This window comes from Calonectris borealis, chromosome 2 (assembly GCF_964195595.1).
Source record: "Calonectris borealis chromosome 2, bCalBor7.hap1.2, whole genome shotgun sequence".
Taxonomy (NCBI): domain Eukaryota; kingdom Metazoa; phylum Chordata; class Aves; order Procellariiformes; family Procellariidae; genus Calonectris; species Calonectris borealis.
Window position 1 is genome coordinate 43,848,584 of NC_134313.1, and position 17,931 is coordinate 43,866,514.

The window sequence follows — 17,931 nt, forward strand, 5'->3', positions numbered from 1 at the left end:
GCTCTTTCTGCACCTTCAGTAAAGCCACGTAGCAGTCCACAGCTTCATCTTGCAGATGGAGCGAGATGTCCTGTGTGCAAATACACCCAGGCAGCGATCAACAAACCTGGTTCTGTCCTGAGCTCCGGTATGGCCATTTCATCTCTCCCCACGTTGGCAGTTAAATGGAGGATGTGTTTGCTATTTGAGCAATTTGAGCTATTGCACAGATAGAAAACCCCATATCAGCTGTGAGAAAAACCCAGCCTTTGTAGTGGGCCTGAAAGGTGAAGGGACTTGGCTGATGGCAAACCCAAGGTGTGAAGCGAGTTTCAAACCTGGTGACTTGTCATAATGAATATGTGCCAGCAGCTCCTTTACTTTCATGCTGTAAGAAAACCAGCTGAGATGCTTTGTCCGGCAATAGGAGAGCAGCAAACTTCTGGGTAGGTAACAAGGTAAACAGGCTTTAGCTTCTGAATGATATGCATGTGTAGTCTGGTGAGGAGGACAACAGTTTACCTAATGAAATACAGTTGACTGTACCACAGTTTGAGGGCTCTAGGTATCTCCCAATCATTACAAAGGCAGACCTTGATTCTCTCTGAGAAAATTATATTCCCCAGCCAGGAAACGGACCATAAAATGCATATGGAGCCTCCTAACAAGGCTTTAAAGGAAAATAATTTTGTCACTTCTATTAGATTATCCAGTCTCTTTTCCTCGGTTTAATGCAAGTCCTTGTGGTCCAGCTTCCAAAGTTTCAGCTGGTCTGGATTTTTTTTTTCTTTCATTGGTTTGTTCTTCCTTTGAAATGTCTCTTTAGAGCTTTCTCCAGTGAAATACCATAAATTTTTCAGGAAAATATTTTTCTGGTTTAATAACATACTGCAGTGCCACACTCGAATTCTCCCCTCTCTTTGCTTTTATTGACTTGCTCTGCTACTTTGCTTCTTTTTAGCTCAGACTCAGATTTTTTTTTTAAGGCAGTTTTTAAAAGCAAGACTTTGCTCTGCTCTACCCACGGCTCACTAGCTTTGTTTTCAGCTAGATGGGCACGCACGGCATTTTCAGGCTGCTCCATGCCGTAGCCTGGCAATCATCTGAAGTGTCCCCTCCCGGGGCCGGGGAATGCGCGCACAATGGGTGTGAAATGCAAGAGTGGCCCAGGAGGGGCTAATACAGAAGCTGTTCATTAGGGCCGCTTCAAGTAAATGTGCTCTACGGCAACATGCCGAGGGACGGGAATTGCTTAGGGACTGCTTCTTTATTTCGGCCAAAAAGGGGCACTCCTTTGCAAGACATATCCTTTGGTGGGAGAGAAACTCTGAAGAAATGACAGGAATGAGCCACAGAGGAGACAGAGGCAGGAAGGATGGTCTTTGGGACCTCAGGAGTTAAAACTAGGAGGTTGTAATCTATTTATGGAAAAGAGCTAAGAGCTTTGTGTATGTGGTAACCAGTCCCAGCTCTTGGAGCCAGCGAGGTGGCAGAATCAAACTGAGAATGCTAATTACTGTAACAGAAGAATGAGTATACTTATTATCTGATATAAAGCAATTTTAGAAACACCCACAGTTTTAAAATAATAGTAATAACAGTAATTGAAAACATGAACTGACAAGTCACTAACAACCCATTATATCACAGCAGTGTGGAAGAGCCTCGTATCTTTACAAAGCACCCTTCTGTCAATCCTTGACAAATATACACACCCCAACGTGGTCTAAAGAGCTGCTCACAGAAGATGTTAAAATATGTCATAGCCCAACACCCAAATTGTGGTGTGTCTGCTAGGTCTTTTTGTTACTGGAGTAAGGTGGAACTCAAAAAAACATATCGTAGCTGGCTTCAAAAAGACATACTGGTTTGTCCAAACAGGTTTGTCCCTTGGTGTAAATCAAATTAACTTTTCTGATCTACCTGTTTTCACTTGGACCCAGACAGTGGTCTCAGACTTCTGTTATTTGGGCTCATATGGGATAAGAATAAAACTTAAGGATACCAGAAGCTAAAAGACTGGCCCTATTTATTACACAGAGGAGCGATTCAGAAAGTGTGTTGCACAGAGACTCGTTGGTTGAGCCAGAAGTCTCAGGTAAGCACCCTTCCCCCAGGGAGCAGTTCATCCTTGCCTGCATGTCTCCTGAGTCGAGGCAGGCGAGGCGAGGGAGGAGGACGTGAGTCCCACGTTGCTCTCAGCTTGCTTTGAAAGGGAAAAAAGACAAAAAGTTTTGCAAAGAAGCAAGAAACTTAGTCAAATACAGACTGGACGTGGTAGGAGAAAAAAAAGAAAAAAACGCTTTCTTTTCTTCCAGCCATTCTTGTCTTCATTTCATGGAATTCAATTTTTGGAAGTAGTAGCATAACGCAACTGAGAAAACAGCTACATAAAAATTCGCCCTCCCTATTCCACATTGGCATTCAGCAGCTCTAGGATACCTTATCCTGTGGCTGCCCATGGAGAGTGACAAGCAAAGGAAACGGAGGGAGGAAGAGGGAACATATTTGCATTCCTTGCACTTTCTGATTTTGGAATTTTAATCTGATATAATCTACAGGATGATCCAGTCTTTAATTAGGCCCAGAGCTAAGGAGCTGCAAGAGCACTCTAAGTCAGTTTGCCTTCCTACAGCCCTTCTGCGTGCCCTACACCAAGAGCAGCTCAGCCACGTCCAGGCTTGCCGTTTCCTCCAGATCTGTGCAACCTTAGAAGATGGGATCCATCCGGACCCTCATCCTGATTTTTCAGTTACAGGGGAGGCTGGGGAATTGGGGTCTGACGTAGTCAGCATTTTCCCGTGAGCTTGCACCAGGGCAGTGATTTGCAAGTCTACATCTGTGGACAAACCCAGCCTGCTTACTGCCACACACAATGCGGTTACGCTTTGCTCTCTCCTTGTGTCTTTCCGGATGTCTGCCATCTGGCAGACCCCGCTCACATTTACAGTACTCTCCGAAGAGGGTGACGGATTTGCTTGCCACCAGCCGCACAAACACACACATTGTACGGGGCTGGCTGCGTGCCTGGCTTTTCCCAGCTATAGCGTAGCCCACCCATTCTGTACATCTCAACCCGGATGCATAATCAGCTTAGTATACAATAATAATTCATTCTTATTTCAAAACAATCTTGCCCTACTTGCTACCACTTCATTAATTTCTTAGACTGAGTTGCATAATTTCTTTTCGGAGTTACACCCAGCAGCTCCACTTCTGCATCGCAGCTCCAGAGCCGCACCGTCCCGAGGGCGTAAGGATGGACAGCATCCCTGCGCGCTTGGTGCCTCACAAGATCGAGACGAATGGGAGAGAGGTGGAGGTAGTGTGTGAGATAACCTATCTAGATAACTGTGGTGTTTACATAGCAGCATCTGATATTTTAAGAAAACCCACGGTAGAGAGATAATTAACAGAATAATATTTATTATTAAATTAATCTCTGAGCCAACACCTGTAAGGGTGCAGCTCTCACATGAGGAGACATACAGCTTTAGTCCATAGAAAACGCCATGGAAGGGAAAGAATGATAATTTTGGAGAGGCAGCCAGGATTTGGGTGTTCCCTGTCCTGTGCTATGCCAGTGATACTCCAGTTCCCTGCTGCCTTTCACTGCTTTGCTGCCTCGCAGCCCTCACGGCTTGGTGGAGGAACAGCTCTGTGCCCCCCACGTTCACAGGGATTGTATTGCCTGCAGCTGGTGGGCACTGCTTTCACAGTCCCAGCTGGGACTGCTGTTCCCTAGAGAATGAGATACTGGTAGTTTGCCAGCCAGCCTGAAATCACTCAGCTCAAATTGAAATGAATTTTAAGTGAAGGCAAAGTGAAATTTTATTGACATGCAAAGTAGAAGCGTTCAGTTGCTGTCTGTAGAGACAGACAGACACAGAAATAAGGAGAAGAATCACAGATGACTAGCAGTGATTTTTTTTTTTTTTTTGCTCCAGTTGGCCCTTCAGTTCTTCCAGCTAGAGAGCATTGGGTTGCTGAGCTGGAGTTCAGTCCCTGGGTAAGGCACCCGTTATCTCTAGGTATCTCTAGACTGGTAGTTTAATTTGGATCAAGAACACATTTTTTAAACTAATTTCGTGGTTGCCCTCCTTACTGTGGCTCACATTGCAGCGTAGTCTTGGAGTGTGCAAGCTGCGTTCCTGCCAGGGGAGACATAGTCAGAAGATCAGTTTGACCACCAGTGCACGCTCAGCCCGCAGGACCGGGTTAGAGCTGCTCTGTGATAAAAATCCCAGCGACGTGTGCTGCATGGGGCCTCTGCGCGGGCTGTTTGCCTCGTAGCTCCCTTCCTAGGGTGCTGCATTGCCCGTGTGGACCCAGCTATAGTAACCTCTCCAGGGCTGATTTTGGGATTGGAATCTGGGTTGTCCTGGCAGGAAGGCAACATGACAGAAAGAAACCTGAGAATCTCTCTTCAGCTACACGGAAGGGATTTGGGGCTCATGCCGTCCGTGGTACTAAGTAAGCGTTCAGCTGGAATAACCAGGCATCAGCAAGAAGTCATGACTTCAAAACTTCTACTGTATACTCTTACATATATTGTTTATTCACAGTTCTTTGTGTTAGCCCCCAATGGTCTTAGCAAATACATTTTATAGTGCAAGCAGCAAACTGCAGCATTGCTATTTTCTCTTACGACCAGAAAACTAACTGTTATCACACCTCAGCAGCTAAGCGTCACCGCCTCAGGCCACTGACTCATTTTGACCTGTTTTTAATGAAAAACTAACCAGGAAAGGACAGCACAGGTGCTAGCCTGCATAGATGGGGGCTGGCCACCGGCTGCACTGCCTCCTTCCCCCGGCTTTCTTCAGAGACCCATGGGGAGCCTGAAGTGTTTCAGATGCTGTGAAGAGGATACCTGGTACCACCCTGGTCACATTGGCCAGTTATTCTTTTCCCCCAGCACAGGACAGCTGGTTCCCAGGCCTACCAGCTGAAGCATTTGTGGTATTTTCCCCTAAAATGCAGCTTCCCTGGTGCGCTACAGCGCTTGGGAGTCCTGCTGCGGCCAGCATGGAGCAGCTCGTGTATTTACTTCCTCTGCCACAAGCTGTGGAAAATGATACTGCTGGTGGGGATCCTAGCGTTGCTGCTCGGCGTGTAGCCTCAAAAACATGACTTGACACCTGTCACCAAGGTAATCTGATCGCTCTTCTCATGGAAATGAAAAATGAAGTTCCCTGCATGGCCCGAAAGGTAATACAAAACTCATATTGCAGATGAAGAGAGGAAAGGAAGAGGCAGCGTTTGCTTAACACAACCTGGACTCCAGCAGGAATTTGATCTTTTCTCTTAATGTTCCTTTACCTAGGTTATTGCAAATTGCCATGGATTTTGCCATTCCTTTTTGCTCATAATGGTCCTGCTGTGCAAGGCAGCATAATCTTTAGCATCGTCAAACCTGTGCAGTCATCCAGGTCTGCTCCCAGGCATTCCCTCGAATGCCTGCACTGGCCTGGGCATGACCATCTGCTTTTTCTTTCTCTCCTAAAACTCATGAACTTTCTGCAAGACTGCATACCTATAAACCATGATCTATACATTCTGGCTCTTTATTTCTCACCCAAGCAGTTGACTTCCAAGCTGGAACCCCCTGCTCCTTGGAATTTCTTCTCCTGGCAGTTTTCCCAGGTGCCAAATCCCCACCACTTACCATGTCTGTCCACATGCTCTGAGCTGGCCACGTACTCAGGTTCACTTCTGTCATGGTTCATAGCTGTCAAACAGCTGTTCATCACTGGTTCCTCCTTGGGCTGAGTTGAGATCATAAATCTTCTAGGGTTTTCTGAGTCTTCTGTGCTGGCATAGCTCATTTTTTTAGTTAACTGGACAGTGTTAATTTTGCCAAATAGGCCAAACTGGATTTCTTCTTGGCAAACCTTGATTCTGCAGCCACCACATCCATTTGTGAACTGGTTTTCTACTTGCAAAGAGATTAAATGATTTCTCCACTTTGAATTTTTATAACAAGTGACAACAATTTTGGATTAAGTCACTCTTCTCATTAACAGAGAAAACAAACGTGCAAGAAGTCAGACTGTTTCATACTTCAACTTATTTATAATATATGCCCCCAGTTCTTTAAACAAAGCTGATAAATCAGAGCAGCAGCAGAGACAAGCAGCATGGTCAATCCCAAATGCTGAAAAACCATGTCAGCCTCTCTCCATCTCTGTGCCTCAGGCCAAAACATGAGGCGGCCCTGCCTACCAAGCAGTTGCAAAATAGTTACATTGCAGACATTCTTATCTGATTTCTGAACGATTATAATGCATCCAGGTCTTGTTTTTGTGTCAGCTGGTTTTGTTTGTTTTATTTTAACAGCAATGACTACAGATTTATTTTTAGATGAAAGCGCTTCTTTTTTTTTCAGACAATGCTCTTTACAAGCTCCATAAAAAATCAAAAGACTGCCAGTAAAGTCACAAAACTTGGCAGCAAGAGCAAAAGTGGACACAAGCAGTGTCTCTTACAGAAGCTACAATCCAGGCACCATGGCATTCAGCTCTGCAGCCTGAACGCGGCTCCATGGGCCCTGTGCTCTGTCCTGCTCCCAGCACTTGGCTCGTTCCTGAGCCATCAGGAACCCTTGCTTGTAGGAGACGTCCCGCTCTACGTTACATGACCACAAAGGTTGTTCTCAAGCCTGACTCTTAACAGCACCTCTTCTAGACAGGGTTACTGAATACCCTGGCTGGTAATTTCTGTATTAGGTGAAGGACCTCCATGAGACTCGCTTTTCTTGGGAGAACTGGGCTTCTCAGTGTCAAAACCCAGCACTAAAAGGACTTCCCGGAGGGCAGTTTCTCCCGCAGCAGGAGCCGCAGCCTGGGGTTCCCGGCACAGCCGCTCCCTGGGGAACTCCAGCTTCCCCTTTGTCGCTTTCCAGAAGGACAGGTCTCAGCCTGAGCTGCAGATAATATTGCATCTGCTGGGAATATCCAGCTCTGCGGTCTGAGAGAACCCCTTGGATAAGCCCAGCTGCAACCCGCATCCACGGAAATCATTCCTGCGCCAGCACGGATGTTTGGCACGGGCAGTCCCCCCTGGAGTGACCCTCCGGGGCGATGGGCTCTGCCAGTTTGGAGTTTTCGTGGGCAAAGCTGTCTGTGTTTAACCTTCCTAGGCAGACTTTCAGATTAAGTTGGCGTATACCGGGAAAGCAGAACATACAATTTGCTCCCCTGTTTGACATAATCATAGGCTGTCCTGGTGCCTGGAACAATTTAATGAATACCTTAGGATGGGTTTTGGTGTCAGATCATAATACCGCCTTTCACAAAAGCTCTTGCCACTGTCACCATCGCTGCGTCTGACGCTGTGACAGTGTGATGAACCCCCAGAGCTCTAGGTAGCGGTGCACTGATATCATAAATGTATTTATTTAACCTGCAATAACTATACAGAGGAATATCCTCCCTGATGCCCATTCTTTGGCCACATTTTTAGGATAAAAGATTGGGGGAAGGTATTTCATTACTCCCAACGCAACAAGGGCACGATGTGAGCCTCTTTACTGATGGTTATGGAGTGCTAGAGCGCTGGTGATGCCATTGCCCTCCCCTGATAAACCACAGGGGTTTCACAAGAAGGTTGCAGCACAGCCTTGAGAAAAAGGAAGAAAATGAGTTGAGCCACAGAGAAAGACAGGAAGGATCGCGCTGTCATCAAACCCAGACTGCCTCCAACAGCACTTTTTTTTCCTCAGTGGTCTGAGAACCCAGACACCCGGAGTGACGTTTCGGGTTTTCAGTGAAGCCCATGCTGCTGGGAAGCGCTTTGAAACTCGCTCCGGTTTTGGAACGTCGCGAGGTGATGGGCCAAGACCCCAGAGACGTGCGGAAAGGAAGAGCTTAGAAAATGCATTTGCATGAGACTTGAAGAAGAGTGCACGAGGGGTTGATGGCAGAACCACGCTCCCTGACACCCAGAGATACCCCTGTCGAGTCATGTGCTAAAAAGACACCGATCCTTGGGTCTTTATATGGAGAAATCCAGGGCTGACTCAGGTTGGCAGGAGGAGGAGAAGGTAAATGGTGAGACCCTGCTGTTCGTTGCAGGGGGTGTTTTGCAGAGCTGTGTGCGCAGCCCGGCTGGGGAATTCCCCGGCACAGGGAAACCCTCGAGCAGAGCCCAGCCGCTGTCACGGCTCCCAGGCTGCCCTCCCCACCCCAGCTCACAGCATTGCCCGGGCACTACCAAAGCCTCGGGCATCTTGAAGAGACACCACAGGACTGTGCTGAGTAGAGGTGGAAGCCAAACCCTGGGGTAGATGAGCCCTTTTCTCCTGTCTCCTCCCTTCATGGTTGCAGCTAGGATTTTTCCTGCTTGGGTAAATGTCCAGCCTCACTAGATCCAATCACTCCAGCTGGTTTTAGCTGTTCCTGTTGCTTCCTTTCAGCTAGTGATCCCTTCCTGCCGAGTAACAAGCTGCTTTTTTTGTTTGTTTGTTTGTTTTGTATGAATTACTTTGGGCATTTGGGGGACTTCACTCAACTGGATCAACACAGCATCATTCTTACAAGTACTCCTCCGGAGTGTGTGAATGGGTAATATACTGATGGAGCAGGCTGGACCACTTGACAGCGTCACCGTCTGACAGCTGGAACGGGAGAGGGTCTGAATCGATTTCAAGTCTGGTTTTAGAGCATTTATTCCTTCGCCACTGCACCACACACTTGCAAAAATATCTCTGTTCTGTTTTCATACAGAAATCTAAAACTTCCTTACCACTGAAAATCAACTTTTTTTAAGTACTCTGGATCGCACCAAGATATTCCAGTGGCAGGAATATCAAGATTTTTTGTGTTGGAAAGGTTAAACTAGCAATGCTAGATTAGTTCATGCTATGTGTTAGGACTACCCTCCTTCCTTGATATTTGGAGGTGGGAAGATTTGGGGCAGGGTGAGGAAGGACAGTTAAAGCAAAGAGTGAGTATGAGGCATATGAAAGCAGAGAGAGTAAACCAAGTGAAAACGACCCAATTTTCTACTGATTTGTTCAATGAGTTATTGCAAGTAATTTTTTCCTTGTGCTATTTACGGGGTTTCCCTCTTCTAAATGTTACCATGGTCACTGTGGTGTAACATTGATTTGTTTATATAACCCCTGAGTTGCACATATAGACCCAGATGTTACTTCAGAACCACAACACTTGGGGAAGATTTTCTAAAACCTGCACATTAAAGCTTCATGGAACAGTGATTTTTTTACCATAACACTAACGGGGCCTCCTTCAGAGAGGGGCACGACCCTAACTGTCCTGCCATGAAGAGTCGGTTGCTCAGCCCCGCTGATGCTCTGCTCCCCTTGAATCTGCAATTAGGCTTCAGCTTTCGAACGTGCTTGTTTCAACTGTGTGTTCCATCGCTTCTCTTCATACCATGCACCGGAAAAAGGTTTGGTTTAATATTGGATTTAATTAAGATAAACCTAAGAGATTAGGAGCTCAAGAGCACAGTGGAAAGTACAAAACAGTATGTATTTATTGCATTTAGTCCAAATACTAGTTAACTTCCAAAAAAAAAAAAAATCTGCATTTTTCCTACAGCTTATTTTGTGGCTTAAAATTGGTAAAAGACCAAACCTCTATGAGTTTTTACTTTACAGTAGCAACATAACTTCTCTGCAGCCTTTGCATTATATGCAAAATACTACTCGAATCCCAAAAGGGTATTAAAACTCTGGGCATGAGATATCCAGAAATTTAACCGTGTCTCAGCCCATGTTAACTTTTTTCTACAATATAAAGCAGAATAACGTTTTACAGAAACTCCTATCATGAATGAAGCTGTCCTCCATGAAATGTTTGTTGGTTGAAATTACTAACAACGAAGTAAAAATACTTGTAGATGTGTTTTAGGCTTAACAGATTGACTGATTCACAGCCTTGGGGAACTTCACCTGTTTTGTCCGAGGGGGAAGCTGAGCACAAACATTTATCACAACCCAGCAGAATGTGTTCTGACTTCAAGTTGTATTTAAACAAAAAAAAAAATTTAAAAAAGACCTTTTGTACTTGTTGGTTACAGAGAGGAACAGCCATGAACAAAGATATTCTTCTGCTTTTGGTGCTTCATGTGCTTGCAAAGTTCAGCAGAGACCTTTGATAAATTGTTCCTTTTAACCAGCAAGTTCGTTATATTGGAAGTAAACATTAAAACAGTAAATGTTGTACCTTTTATGTCATATTTCAGCTTCCACACTTTGCACACTGGGCACTGAACAAAATCTGACTACATTCCTGAAGGCAAAAGTAAATTCACTGCTATTTCTCCCATAGAGCTTCCTTTTACAGGAGCAGCATCACCGAGATCTCAAAATGCTTGTAAAGCTACTCCTTAACTTTACGGAGGAAAAGAGGACCAAAGAATAATTCAACAGTATTTCTGTGAGCAGCAATAAGCCCAATATGGTAAAAATTTAGTGTACAGAGTACTGTGACACAGTATAAATTAATTTATTCTTCATTTGGCCTCATGACTCTTTCTTGGGGTTTTTTGTAGCTTGTAGTGAAAATTTAACAGCATCATTACATTCACGTGCCACTGCTACGGTAGGTTTGGACCTCCTGTAATACTAGCACTCTTGCCAACCTCCCCTGCCTCCTAAAGCAGATAATTTCTTTCCTTTACAATTCCCTTTAAATATTGACACAGAGGCTGGCACTATCACAGCACTTCTTCCTTGCTGTGGTACAGTGGCAAAATGCAGTGATGCAAATTAGTCAAATTATCTTCAAAATAATCTAAAATGCCTTACATGAAGCATGGATGTAATGGTCATTAACAGTTTAGCACTTGTCTGGTACTGGATGGACAGTAAAGTTAGAAAAAAATGATGTCCCAAGTGCTATTTTACTGCACTGCGAACTTGTACTGAGTGAGGTCGCATATGTGTTTTTTAACATACACGCACACACACTTTGGTCTCCTAACTGATTTCAAGAGTTGGATTGCATTCCTTAAGGGGAAAAAAAAATCCTGTTATTCTACACAGTTTTGTTTGTCAGCACTAATGCTGGTTTAATGCTTAGTCTCTGCTGCCTTCAGCATCCTGCTGCACTCCAAGCAGAGGAGAAGCAGCAATAATTTGTTGTCTTAGAAACCGTATTCCTACACTCTTACCTCAAAAACAGGCTCAGAATTGATCTTGGGTACTTACTGTAAGAGCATTTCAGCGAGAGCGCCATATCCATGCCCTAGACGCTTCTCGCCTGCCTCCTCTTCTGCTTGGAGAAGTGCCCAAAAGGCACCCTTCCCCCCCAAGCTCCTAGAAGGAGCGGAGAGCCCTCACCAGGGAGAGCTGGGCTCCCTCTGCCCTCCCTGAAGCCTGTGCATGGATCCAAAAGGCCTCAAAAAGAGAAGGGACACATACCCCACTGGTTACTGAGACAAACCTCCAGTCAGAAGGTTTCTTCAACATATCTTTGTAATGAAAAGGGCTGGCACGGAGGGAAAAAATAAACAACAAACATGAGAGGGTAGAGCCCTGCTGCCAGCCCGTGCCCTGCTCTCTCCCCAAGCTGCAACAAGCCGGAGTACTTGCTGTAAGAAAGGTGTGGACCTTCATCCTACAAAGAAAAGCTGAAAAGGTTTCCCAATGAGCATGGAGCCAGAGAGGCGAACTGCGGTTAACCTCTGGTGGTGCACCTGACCTTCTAGTTCCACCTCGTGTTCAGATGCTTTCGTTTCTTAAGCACAGACAGCAGTTCTTGACACTCGGCGGCTTTCAAGCTATTCTTTTTGACGCTCTGAATGCTCAAGACCAGAGCAAGTACAGAAGTAGTACATGTGAGAGTTGCAAAGAAATCCTGAACCCCCCTTCAACTGGTTGGACTTGAACTTTGCAAGACCACGTTTTATACAGATCTTTTTTCCTACATTGACAGCTACTCTACGTTTAGAATTTTGTCAAAATTATTATAAAACATTTATTGACAGTAGCAATAAACAGTACAATTTTTTTTTGTAAACAGAAATTAAAGGGGAAAATGCCTTTAAGTCATTTTTGACCGGCCAGCTGTAGCTGGCTTAAGCAAAGCAGCAGTCAGGGAGGTTGGGTTTGGAAGAATCCACACTGAGTTCAGGAGATGTCATTCCTTATTAGATCACCAAAATAAGCTGTTATTGTCTTCAGTTTGTTATTGAGAAAATTTTGTTCTATTTCAACTTTCCCTCCTGGCCCTGCTAAGGAGGCCACCTGAAAAACAAACGAACAAAAAGCAAATCAATCGATGCACAGGCAAAGAGGCAAAACCCTAAACCTCTTATTCACATCAAATACCATGTAAAACACATCTTTGGCTCTGTTAATACTGGTGACGATATTCCTTGTCACTTAACGCCTCTGGTCCTCTTTCAGTGTCTCCTTTTACTCAGAGAAGTGGTTTGCGGCTTTCTTGTGACTGTGAAATCCCCCTCACGCCAAGCCATGAAAATAATGGGACTTCAGAACTAGAGATAAATAGCCACCGTTTCACGTGCTGTGCTGAGGTGAGAGATGCTAGACTCTGGTTTGCAGGGTCCTTGGCATTTGAGACACCCAGTTGCGGCAAAAAGCAAGCTGTAAACTGTGCTTTGAAGCTTCAAAATCCCAAGTTTTGGGGGAAGAGTAAAACCAAATCCTGGAATTGGGAAGCATAAAGGTTGCACTGGGGGGGGGCGGGGGACAAGGAACAACCCAAACAAAAGCAACCCCAAGACCTCAAACAGGCAGAGAATCTCACAAAAAACAGTTACAGGTATTTGTTGTTGCTATTGCAACCAAAAAAAATGCTGTTGGGTGCACTGGGGGTCTCAGGCAGCGTTGAGGGAAAGGCTGCAGGCAGCTGAGTAACTGCAGGCAGGGAGAGCCCGTCAGGCAGCGCTGGTCCCAGCTCTCGTGTTTACGATCACTGGAGTGAGAATTTCACCGTTCGTGCTCTGCTGACTGAGCCCGGTGCACACCTTTAATGCTTAACAATTACAGACAGACAACGTTTTGCAGCGGACTTTGCATTTTGGACTGGAGCATGCAATACTATGTCCTCTCCTGTTCCTACTCATGATGCCTAGTACCACTTCTTTGAGGGACAGCAGCCATGCAGGCTACTGATTTCTCACCAGGACAGACTGCCCAGACAGAAGGAAGAGAAGACCAAAATTGAGCGTTGACTGTTTTTTTTTGCCCCCCATCATAGACCCCGAGGACCCGTGCTGCGGTGGGGGTCCCTGCTCCACAGCCAGTTCTGCTCTGTGCTGCTGTTTTCCCTGCCTGCTGCAGGAAAACTATTTCTGTAGTTCCCTATGCAGGGAAATTTCCTGGGCAGACATAAAGTGATCAAGGTCTGCAAGCCTGCAGTAGATTTTAACTGATCTTTAAATCAAGAAGTTTGTGATGTTAGCAGCTGAAACTTAAAGTTCAGGTTGCATTATTAACACTTGTAAACTCCTTTGAGACTTGACTCTGTAGTGCAGGTTTAAATATAAACATGCTGAACTTCCTCTATTTTACTGTAAGTTAAAAAACAGTCTACTATCAGGAGGAAATAACAGATTAATCTAAATTATACTTTGAACCTTTATTGACTTGCCCAGAAAATTACCACATTTATCTAAACCAAGCATTTACTTTTCTGTTTTGTTTTTTTCCCCCCTTTTCTTTTTTTTTTTTTGTTTCTGCAGACAAAAACAAAAGCATAAGCGGTTTCTTCATCCTTCAATTTAATGGTAATAGGAAAAAAACCTCCACGTTCTTGTCAAAAAGGAACCTGCCACTTAAGTAAAAAAGCAGAAGCTGGCTGACTTATAAATAGCACAAGAATCTGAAATTGGCAAGCGATCAGGAATGTTAATTTTACGACTTATCTTTTCTTACTTGAAATCCTAAAAGCAGTTAACATTGTGGGGCAATCCACGTTTTTTTTTTCTAGGAAGACGTTAAGTTTGTACTTCTAATTTATTACGAACAAAAGCTGGAATTCCCTTCCAAAAAGCGTTAGAGTCTTTGCACTTTATAGCTAATGTTGCTTAAGTATTCTAAAATATTAATTGGATTAGTCAACTTAATATAAGAATATTGAAATTACTGTCTCGGGGTTACGTGCTCCTGCTTTCAGGGCACAATTTGTGTCACTAGCATATCTAAGTATGACTAATGCATTGATATTAAACACAAGTGTTTACTAAATATTTCTCTTAGAAGTCCAAGTAAAGCAAAATGCTTCATCGGTAACACAGGCAAATGCTGCTCCTCCACTGAGGGGTGGCATCCACCGAAGGACACCCGAGAAGTTACATACGCTGTGTCTAGTCTCTAAGTGTTAAATCCAGGATAACTAAGACTAATTTCAAACGACTGCTAAAAGTATTCGATAAACCCAAAGGTGACAAAAATCTAAATAAGCACATGGGCGTAAGCTCCGCAGGGACGGATCTGGCACCGCACGCTCCTCAACCCCCCCTGATATTCAGAGGAGGGAAACGCAAATCCTCTGCGACGAAGCTTATTTGTAAATTGCTGGAGGTTGCAAATTTAATTACGTAGGAGTTGCCAAGTTTTCCTCGGAAGGGCTCAGTCAACCCTGACGGCGTAATGAGGGAAAGCTGCCACACACCAAGCTTCAGAAAGGTGCCAGCTTGGCTGAGGGACACTCTCTAAAAATAACAGCAGATTGAGGAACGATGCTTTGAGAAAACAAAGATGCTCACCTATTTTTAGAAATACCGACATGCACCTCCTGTTTTTGCAGTGAACTACAACGGTGAGTACCGAAAGGCTTCTTAATTTCTTTTAAAAATTGGACTAGTCCACAGTTTGTTTATTTTGCATTTTCCTGTGCAAATACGACAATTCCCTGCTGGCAACTCTCCTCCTTTGTTCTTTAGCCCAAACCCACGTACTCGGGGGGGCAGGTATTGCCTCTTCTGCTGTGCTGGGTAATTCTGCACGTGCCACGTGCCTCTCCCCCGGCAGAGGCAAAGGATGCAGCTTCGGTTAACACCTCCCTGCATCCCTCTCACCTGGATGCTTCATCCTTCAGTTCAGCCACTGCTGATGGAAATAGTCCTCAGCTACAGACACAGCTACAGAGCATTAAAAAGGTAGCCAGCAGGTTTGGTCTCAAGTTTAAAATAGGAAACATCAGAAAAGAAATATGAAAAGGGAAACGATCATGGAAGATTACTTCAGGAGGACAAGTTGCTTGAGGTGCAAACTTGCTTTATATTGTTCAGATGTACTTTTGAACTCAAAGGTTTTCCTGCTGGCCTTGCAGGTTTCTTTTTTATCATTCCTTTAGGAAAGTAACTTCTATCTCTTCCGGCCACCAACTAAGGTAACTGTGGATAAAAAGTTTATTGTCATTTCCCCTCTCCCCAGAAACTTTTCTGGGGTATGAGAAATACAAGCTTTTTGGCTTGATAGGCAGTCACACAAGGACACTGTGATTCATTTCATTTTACAGAACACTAGTAAAAAGAGGAACCCCCTCCCCCTGCAACCAACCTAAAGGCTAGGGGAAAAAAAATACCAACCCACCTGGAAAAAAAAGGCAATGGTATTCTTTACACTGAACGTAATAAAACAAAATGCTCTCAGGCAGCACTTTTCAAAAGGTACAGGTCTGCAGGTGAATTATGCCACTGCCACAGTGGTGCTGCCACCCTTTGAGAGGCCACAGATTTTTTTTTTTTTTTTAAACTTGAGTGGGCAAACTACAATTCAGTATTCAAGTGCTATGAGCTTTAGGAAGATTGAAGTCCAGAAGTGCCACTCTGGCTTGGTGTATGCTAGGAGTATCTTCTGGCTTTATCTTTTATCAGGGACAGAGAACAGATGTGAGTTTAAAGTGGGCTGCTCAAAAGCTGCCGTTATTAACATGATAGTCACAGCTGAACTGTACGCAATTACGTTCACTTAGAAACGATCAGCCTGCAAAACACATCAACCCACAGTCTTTTACCTGCCAACTCCCCTAATACCTGAGCATTTTAAAAATACAATCAAATTAATCTGAGTTCATCTCCTGGCCTCTCACTCCCTGCTTTGCTCTGTGTTATATTTATTCGTACACAACCGTGACATTGCTTGGCAGGTCCCATTTGGCTAGGTCTCCAGTCTAAAATCATAGCTAAATGAACGGGGCCAGTGGTAGTTTTACTAGTCAGCCACCCATCAAATTTCTTAATTCATAGATGTGAATATATTCTTTTATTAAACTGATCACTCTGGTATGATCTTCTGTTCTCTGAATGACACAAGATATAATTGAGATAAATAAATAAATGAGTTTTACCCATCTTTAGACTCCCTCCGTTGACCAGTCATTTGTAACAAGTGGACTTTCAAAACCAGAAACACAGCAAACATCTTCTCGTCCAAGCACTAGACTTGCAGACAGAATAAGGCTTCGGTGTCTAACTCTAGATTCTCTCAAAATGGATGATGAAGATGAGGTGGGAACAAAGCCAAGAAAAAAAGAAAAGTACCTGCATGATGTGTATTCTTTGTATGACTATCAAGGTCAAGAGCACTTTGCTTAATTCTGGGCTCAGGGAATCACCCTATACACTAGCCAAGGAACAAAAGGTAATTCGTATCTTCTGGCAGTATTTGGAATATAAGCCAGGTCTGAGACACTAACACTTAGGACAGCAAAAGTTCCAACAACAGTGAAATTTCACCAAATTAGGCATAGCTATCACAAACAACAAAAAACCAAACACCCGCCTCCAAAAGCCAAAAAATCCCAAACCCAGGAATCTACCCAATTTATAAACTTTTGCACCAGTCATCAAATCTTCAAATAGTAAAAACGCACACAAAATTTTCAATACAGAAACAGGAAGAGGTCTGAAAAGTGACTGGTTTTAAAAAAAAAAAAAAAAAAAAAAGAGAATTATCAACAGTGCATAAAGACTAACATAAACCTTTCCCTGCCTCCCACCCTGCTTCAGTTTTTAAAAACACAGTATCTTGAGCGAATAAATGCAGCCCGTAAGATCTTCCTAGCGGGGACTGTGTTACAAACCTATGCAACAGCAAGCAGACTGCCGGTCGGTCAAGCTCATGATGGACGGAACTACAACCGGCTGGTAACAAATAAATCACTAGTCTCTCCAGTTTAAGTGGAGAGAGGCTGCCAATTTGCATTATGATCCCAGTTTATATAGTTTCAGTCAGCCAGTAGGAATCACGTAGGAGCATACCATAAATAATATAGATAGGAGAGCATACGCCTATGAACACACCTTGCTAATGCACAGCATTCATCACTTCCCACCGGATCTCCCACACATCTGTGAAATGTCGCACCGCGTCCACCACACAGCTGCTCTCGTGAAGCGCTTCCTCCCAGTGCCGCTGCTGTTGCGTCCCCAAGTAGTGCACCCACTCTCCCGTGCTCCTGCAACGGGCCCGTGCGCCTCAAAAGCTGGATCGGCTTCCCCTCTCAGCAAGGTTCAAAGAACACACACATTCTTGAAAACTCTTTCATCCATCAGAGTGATGTGGTCATGGAGAACGTAGGCTGCAGTGCTATGGTCTTGACTAATGTTCGAAAAAACCCAGTCTTGACTGAAAGTTAAAAGACAGAACTGGATTTTCCTTTGCACAGGCTTACGTTAAAATCCTTGAGGTGCTCTCTAAAGTTTTAAGGACAGGGAAAAACTCCTCCTGCAGATACTGAGCAGTGAGTTATCTGCAGCCATCTAAAAAAAACCCCATCAACCTGACAATGTTTTGCCTGTCATTCATTTCTACTCATATTTTTAAACACAAGTATCTTGTTTGGTCTGTCAAATTTACAGAATTATGGTTGACATGGACAGCAATCAACAATTAACAGTTCTCTTAATCATAAAGTTTATGTTAGGAATTTACTCCAATACTTTATGAAGTGTAAGAGTTCGTATATCGTTTGATGAAGAAATACTACTCAAAAATGGTTAAAAGAA

At 44.2% G+C, this 17,931-nt stretch overlaps 1 protein-coding gene across 2 annotated transcripts in view; it reads right to left on the reverse strand.

Moving 5' to 3' along the window:
- Positions 1-8,966: 8,966 nt before the first annotated feature.
- The window catches only part of TGS1 (trimethylguanosine synthase 1), a 31,362-nt gene continuing 22,397 nt past the window's right edge, over positions 8,967-17,931 (reverse strand). Inside the window, exons 13-14 of one of the 2 annotated variants that reach the window (XM_075141836.1) lie at positions 17,227-17,381; positions 8,967-12,196 (exon numbers count right to left, since the gene is read on the reverse strand). In XM_075141836.1, the coding sequence (XP_074997937.1) occupies positions 12,184-12,196; positions 17,227-17,381 (168 nt within the window). In that variant the 3' untranslated portion in view covers positions 8,967-12,183. The remainder of the gene's footprint in view (positions 12,197-17,226; positions 17,382-17,931) is intronic. The other variant, XM_075141837.1, reaches the window with a different exon arrangement.